This window comes from Pundamilia nyererei, unplaced genomic scaffold (assembly GCF_000239375.1).
Source record: "Pundamilia nyererei isolate P.nyererei 1_Seehausen unplaced genomic scaffold, PunNye1.0 scaffold00046, whole genome shotgun sequence".
Lineage (NCBI taxonomy): Eukaryota > Metazoa > Chordata > Actinopteri > Cichliformes > Cichlidae > Pundamilia > Pundamilia nyererei.
In genome coordinates, this window is record NW_005187447.1 from 342719 (window position 1) to 350671 (window position 7953).

General features: G+C 37.9%; 1 protein-coding gene across 2 annotated transcripts in view; it reads left to right on the forward strand.

The window, feature by feature from the left end:
* Positions 1 to 7953, forward strand: part of fam20b (FAM20B glycosaminoglycan xylosylkinase) — a 39749-nt gene that overhangs the window by 30024 nt on the left and 1772 nt on the right. For both annotated transcript variants that reach the window (XM_005732202.1, XM_005732203.1), the window contains exons 6-7: positions 1603 to 1774; positions 4961 to 5152. In XM_005732202.1, the coding sequence (XP_005732259.1) occupies positions 1603 to 1774; positions 4961 to 5152 (364 nt within the window). The remainder of the gene's footprint in view (positions 1 to 1602; positions 1775 to 4960; positions 5153 to 7953) is intronic.

The following is a 7953-nucleotide window of genomic DNA, read 5'->3' on the forward strand; positions in this document are numbered from 1 at the left end:
CCAGGACACCAGACGTTCAACCTCCCTCCTGTAGGCAGACTCGTCCCCGTCCGAGATGAGTCCAATAACGCTGCAGGACCAGAAAGAGATAACAAGATGTGATTTTTTTTTTTTTTTTTAAACTTTAATTCAAGCAGTTAACAAAGTACTGCATTAACTGCTCAGGTCCCCATTTTCAGAGGCTTAAAAGTAATTGGACCATTGACTGAAAAAACGTTTCATGGCCATGTGAGATTTACTACAAATGTGACTGATAAAAGGTCTGGAGTTGATTCTAGTAGTTGTTGTTGAATTGGCATTTGGTATCTTTCTTTCTGGGATTGTCTGCAGCCCAACGAAATTTCTGCTATCATGAAGATATCAAAAAATGTTAACTGATTGTTGATTTGGCCATTCCTATGTTCTTAAAAAGAATGAATGTACTAGCCAGCTAGCAACTACCGAAAGGCTCGAAAACCACAGAAGACAATTGAAGCGGATAAGGACATGATTTCCTTGGTTAAGAAAAATCTCCTTTGATACTCAATAAAAAGAAGGACAGATCAGATTAAACTTGGCCAGAAAACATCTGAAAAGATCTATCTGCTTGTTTGTGGATCTCTCTGCCTTCAGGTAAATCTTCAAATAATTGAAAGTATCGTCAAACATAGCAATGTTACAGAAAGAGCACGCATGTTTGCATGTATGGATCCAGACAACAAATCTTTCTTCATGAGGATGGTGATAGAAGCAGTAAGATGACATTTGAAGTATACAGGTTTATACTCTCTGCTCATATCCAGATAAATGCTACAAAACTAAACAGAGCAACCCAACAGTTTATGAAAAAGAAACGGGATCATGTGCAATGGTCAGAATAGTCACTTGATACCACCCCAATAGTGCATGCTTTTCAGTTGATGAAGACAAATCCAGAGAGACCAACAACCAGCAGCATCTGAAGGAAGCTGCAGTAAAAACTTCACTGAGCATCTCAAGGCATGAGAAACAGCATTTGTTGATGTCCATGGGTTTTAGACTTAAGATAGACACTGACTGCAATGGATTTTTTTCTCCAAATAATAAAAACAATCTTTATATAAAAATAATGTTTGTCTATCCAGTTAATTTTAAAAATTCTAAAGCAATAGTTTTGTTATAACTGCTGAATTCAAGGTGAGACTGCACTTCAGCGCATCTTTTTCCAGTAAAAACAGAAAGTGTTTGGTCTCATCGTTGTATTTGGAACTTTAGGGTCATGATCTGTATGAGATCTTAGCAGCGAAACCCTGTTTCACTTGTTCATGGTTTATTTTAGTGCCTGAAGGTGCTAGCGCTGCAGTTTCAGGGATGTTTTGATGGTTTGGCCCTAAGCAAAACTGCTTTGTCAAATGTCACTGAGGTCTTTGTATCTGAAAGCACAGGATAAGGTTGTTTGATTAATCTGTGTGTGTGCGTGCTCACACTTCATAAGAACTAACCCAATTAACCTAAGCATTTTGTCCCCCACCCACCCTCCTTCCACCATTGTGCTAGTTTTTACCTCTTTGTTTGCATCTCTTGTGTCACTGATGCCAAGCTGATTTGTTTTTATCGGTTTAATTTTTTTCCCTGTGTCCCCAGGCAATAATACATGTTTCTATGGGAAGTGTTACTACTGTCGGGAGAGTGAGCCAGCATGTGCAGAGGGGGAAATCATGGAGGGGTCATTAACCCTTTGGCTGCCAGATGTCTGGCCACTGCAGAAACACAGACACCCTTGGGGACGCACATACAGAGAGGGGAAACTGGCAAGGTGGGTGTCAAGCGTGAGTCCCAAAAAGCAGCGGTTTTTACAGTTAGGGGAAATCCTCTGACTTGAATTCATTCTTGTGTTTTGATGTTGTTGTTGCTGCCAACATATTAAATAGTAAAATGTTCAGTTGCTGCTTGTTTGTGAGTCTATCTGCCTTAAATTATGTCTTCAGTTACTAAAAAGCATGATGTGTTGCATGAAATCAGGTGACAGATTTGGCTATTGAGGAATATCAAATTTCTTTGATTCTGCTTTTCCGGTATGTTTGCGTCATTATTTGTTTGTCCTGGGACGTGTTATTTAACTAGTTTTGGAACAATTAGCTGACTCTGGGCAGAGAGTATAGCTTTGCACACTTCCAAATGCATCCTGCTATTGCTCTCAGCAGTCACATCATCAATTAACACTAGGGGTCACGCATGCCCATACCATCACATGCCTCCACCATTCGACAGATGATGTGATAGTTTTGTATCATGAGCTGTTCTTTTCCTTCTCCATACTTTTATCTTCCAATTTTTCTGTTACAAGTTAAACTTGGTTTCATCTATCCAAAGATTGTTTTTAAAATGTTTTTTATATATATATATATATATATATGTATGTTTTTTTGTTTTTTGTTTTTTTTTCAGAGCTGTGCTGGCAAAATGTAGAGTTGTTTACACTTTCTCGTAAACCCTCGGTGTTTCCATTCATGAAAGCATCTCTTGAGTGAAGATTTTAACAATGATACGCCTGCCTCCTCGAGAGTGTTCTTGACTGGGGGGTTTTCTTAACAAAAGGAAAAAATTCTGCAGTTGTACATTTTAGTTGTTTTCTGTGTTTTCTAAGGCTTTTTGGTGTTGGTGAGCAGTGCTTTCATTAATCACTTGTTTATGATCATTGTTTGTAAACTTGCACATTTTTGCTCTAGAATAGACAGAAATTTATTTTACCTTTTCAACCTAATGATGGCCTCCTTCACATTTTGCTTATCTCTTTTTGGCCCTTCACCCAGCAAAATGATACCAAAAACAAGCTCAACTCCAGAGCTTTGGTGTACTTAATCTGGTGTGAAAAAATGAGTGAACAAGCTTCAACTGGCAATGAAAGCACTTGGTATTTTTGAACCTCTGTATGGAGAACTGTAGGGGAAAATTAGACTAGTTGATAAGTAAGTATTATTGCTCATAAATGTTTATTAACTCTAAATACAGCACACAGGATTTCTACAGTCAGAGAAGATTACATCAGCAAGCTAATTATGATGCTAAACACAACTGATCAGTGTCATCCTGCCGTTAGATCACCATACAGCTGGATCAGAAGAGTAGCTATGTGATCTGTTCTTCACACTTAGCAGTCTTATACTCATGTGCAAAAGTCTTGAGCTTTTGTGCGTGCGCACAAACACACACACACACACACAATTTGTACAGTTCTAATGACCTTGAAAGTCAGTTTCTTTAAGCAGTCTTCATGAATAGTTCTCCAGGCTTCTTGAAGGACATTGAAAGCTATTCTTTGGACGTTTGATGCTATTTGTTCTGTTCTCTTTCAAGATGATTATTTTTGCATAGCTTTTGCCAGAGAGTATTGCGTGGTGGATTAAAATATGATTGTATATGTCTGCTCGGAAAGACATGACAGGCTGCTAGCAACAAAGTGCCTAAAAATAGCAAAGAACCAGTTTGATATTCTAAGTTGTCTTCTGTGCAGCGTGGACACAACAGTCGTTCAGCTTGTAGTTTGTAGCCTTTTCAAATTCAAGTAAAAAGAAATGAGGGTTCACTCAAGAATTTTACACTGCACTGTGTCTGTGTTTTGTTACTAAATTCAAGTTAGACCCATTATTCCTCCTGTTTCAGTTTATCTCAGTTTATTCTATTACTGTAATATTGACAATGCGATGTCAAATGGGAAGAATGGTCCTCAAACTTCTTCTGGCATGCCATCCATTGGATCCCAACCACATTTTATCATTATCCCCCAAAAATGAAAAATGCTAGTTGAGTTCTAGTGATGTAAAGTTCAGAATGATTACATTTGAAAACTGTTTAGTTGCACTTTCAAAAGAAAAATCATATTCATTTGACTTAGTTTGTCAGTTTGTTGTCAGTTGTCAGTTTTTCCACCCAGTGGTCACTCATGTCCCACCTGCAGCAGCTTTATTCCACACCAGTGGGGTTTTCCAGATTGAAGTGGGGAACCGTTTTCAGTTTTTCAGTTTAACTTGCAGTTGTATGAAATTTGCAACAAATTCTGATGGAAACATTAACCTGAAAATTAAATCAGTGCTACAGACTTGCTGGAAATCTCTCCACTTCAACTACTGTATCTTACCATGAAACAAAATAGATTGCACTGCCCTTTTTTGTCAATTATTAACAATAAAAGAGGATCCAACTTGGATGTGAAACTTTTGGCATGTGGAACTTTTAGTGAAATAAAGTTCCACATGCCAGTAACAACACATGACTCGTATATTGAAGGAAATTATAAAGTTTGGTTTCACTCTCCTTTTTTCCCACCATGGTCATCTGTGCCCCCATGAGTCGTTTTTGCTCCACTCATGGGGGCATCCCCACATTTTGAGAGTCATTGACCAAAGGGAACCAAAACAAGGGAGTTGGCTTTCATTATGATAGGTCACTTGTAACCATTGTCCTTAATGTAAATATGTAAGAAAAGTTGTGTATGTTTTTGTTCCGTGTCCTGTGTACTTTGTTTGTATATGTGTCTTTTTGGCTGCTGTTACAACCAAATTTCCCCTTGTGGGACAATTAAAGGATTATTCTATTCTCACTGGTCTCAAAATATTGTGTGAAGGCCACTGAAAATAAGGGATTGTGTTGCCATCAATGCCAGAAGTTTGATTGCATTTCAGCAAATTAACTCTACACTTTGACACGTGCATTTTCTTAAGTGTAAGTGTTGTTAAATGTTTCACTTTACCAGAGAACGTCTGGCGCTGCGATGCTGTATTAGTGAGCAAATTAACAGCAGTAAGAGAAGCAACCTGGTCTTATTTTTAGGATCTTTTTACTTTTTAATAATTCTGGCTTTCTAAAACCCTGAAATGACCTGAAGTGGTTTTTCTTTTCTTTTCCTGTGTGAGGGGCGTGGTTATGCACGCTCCCTGTTTGACAATATGGTGATGTGCGAAAATCTTACTTCAGACGATTTGAACGTGTGTTTATTTTTCAGGTGGGAGTATGACGAGAGCTACTGTGAGGCAGTGAAGAAGATGCCCCCATATGATGCAGGGCCAAGGCTGCTAGATGTTATTGACACGGCGATTTTTGATTACCTTATTGGAAATGCTGATCGTCATCACTACGAAAGTTTCCAGGATGATGGAGGTGCCAGCATGCTTATCCTTCTTGACAACGCCAAGAGGTGAGCTGTGGGTTTCGTGGGTTTTTTTGTTTTTGATAGTTAGGTGGGGGGAGGGCGGGGTGCTCTTCATGAAAACGGGAATCCAAAATGGGACTTTCCCTCCTCAGATGAATGTTTACTTTTTCTTACTGGCTTTAATTACTTAACCATTTCCAAACTTGAGTGGGAATACTGTCCATCCAGTAAAGAAAAACTGCAAGTTTAACAAGAAATCTTGTGTAAAATTGCAGCTAATTCTGTCAGAAACAATAACTTTTGAAATAAATCAGTGTCACGGACTTACTGGAAAATTCTGCACTCTGTTCATAACAATAGTCTGAATATTTTTCAGACTAATAATTATATTTTCATTTTCAGGTTGTTGTTTTTTTTTTTGTTGTTTTTTTTACATTTTCCGGTGCTCGTCTTTTATTTTATTTCTTTTTTTATTACAAGAATTCACTTATCACTATTGAAGCTACTTTATAACTGACTCATGAAGAACACCCACTTCCATGAAGTGAGGACTTTGAGATGTTAACCCGTCTTTGAAGTTATTTTTGTTTTTGCTGATCAAAACCCAGCAGTGGAAAATTTCTAAGCAGCATTTTTCAGTATTGGCAGGATGAGGTTAAGTGTGGTAAGAAACAAACCTTTTACTGGGAATAATGTATACCAATAGAAGTGCTGAGTAATTTCTTGTCTTTCCTTTTTTTAATGAAGAGTATAATCTATATTTTCTATGCAGTGAAAATACCCTGCAGCTGGTACTCTTTGCAGGCCAATAATGGCCCAATTCTTGGATTTTTATTAGAACTCTTTCAGATTAAGCTGGAAGCAATGGATTCTTGCTCTCTGTCATATAGCTGACTAGCATTGGTAAGGCTAAGTGTGGAATTCATTTTAGTTCTTACCAACATGATCAAAACAAACTACACCTTCTTTCAACAACACATGGCATATTACCGCGTGCCATTTATTTTTTCATTTATTCATTCATTCATTTATTTATTTATCTATTTATTTATTTAATTATTTCACAAAAGCTAAGCTAAAGTCCAGAAACCATGTTTAAAAAACTCTGTGCATGCCATCATTCATTAGCTGGTAGAACCACTTCTAGCGGCAAGTAGTTTTCTGTATGACTTTATCAGCCTCTCACCTCATCGTGCAGGAATTTGAGCCCACTCGCTTACCACATTGACTGAGTTTATTGAGGTTTAAATGCATTCATTTAAGCCCAACTGGCCTTTCAGTTAGAGGTCTGGATTTTTTGGTTACTGCAACACTCTGATTCTTTGAATTTTCGGCCATTGTGTTGTAGAGTTGCTGCTGTTCTGCTCGTTGTGTTGCATGACCCAGTTTAGGCCAAGCGTTAGCTGTTGGACGGATGGCTTCACCTTTGACTCTACAATACTTTGAGTCAAGCATGAACTCCTTTGTATACCAGTTACTGCTAGTTCCCCATTTCCTGTCATTACCCCTCCAACACTGTGCTGTCATTTGCTATGAGGTGTTTGTTCTCATATGCAATGCTTGATTTTCAACAAACGTGGTGTTGTGCATTATGGGTAAATATCTCATTAAGTTACATTTACATGTAACACACTAATTGAGGCCTGTAGATTATGAGATGTAACACTTGTGTTGTTTGCAGTTTGCTGCGACGCCCACCCCTGTTCCTGAAACACATATTTTGTTTAGTATTTTGTCCTGGTTCCCTGTGATCTTTTTTTTCTTTCCAATGATCGGCCGCAACCAGTTGCAGCAGATGGTAGCTTCTCCCTGAGCCTGGTTCTGCTGGAGGTTTCTTCCTGTTAAAGTGGAGTTTTTCCTTTTTGAGGTTTTTCTCTTATACTGTAGCATCTTTACCTCACAGTGTAAAATCCCTCACGACAAATGCTGTGGCAAACTGGAGATATATAAATAAACTTGAAATGAAAAATTACATTTCCCACTTATGAATCTTTCTCAATGCAGAATGATGGGTTTCAAATTGTTTGCAGATGGCCTTAAACCTTTGCCAGATTGTCAGGAAGCAACAATTTCTCCTAAAATCATTCTTGATGTCTTTCCTCCTTGGCATCACACACCTAAATGCTCCATACCTGAAAACGAAAAAACTTGGGTTTTTTTATAGGTGTTCACAGTCGCTGATGATCAGCTAATTAAGTGCATTTGACTAGTAGTCTGCTTGCCCTCATAATTTCTCTTAATTCAATAAGACACACACTTCTTCTGCATTCTGCCCTAGTTTTTGTTGCATAAATGATGACACAGTGTAATATGTCAAGTGTTGTTGTTCATCTGAGTTTGTTATTTAATTTTAGAACTTTTTAAAGACCAGATGATTTTGTTTATTATGTCCTGGTACATAAAACCTTGGAACTGAAAAAACTGTGTATATTTATTTTCACATTACTGCGTTACTGTATGTATTACGATCAAATTTAATTAGAAAAGGGCTTAAGAGCCTGACACTCTCAGTCTTAAAAGTCGTGTGAATAGGAATGAATGCATTTAGCTACATTGCCAGGAGAGTTTTCACAATGGGATACACAGTTAGATCTTGTAATACATGATTTAACTGTATGTAAAGATATAAAATATACAGCTCCTGTTTGTTGAAGGTCATGCTAGTTTTGGACATGGCTGGACTCAGATCCAGACTCTAGTTTGGAAAGCTTTACGGGTTTTAGATTGTCCGAGAATCTAATAACTCCTCAGGAGCTCTTCAGAAACAGGGAAACTGCTATTCTAGCAAATTCAGTCGAGGTGTGTGTGTGTGTGTGTGTGTGTGTGTGTGTGTGTGTGTGTGTGTG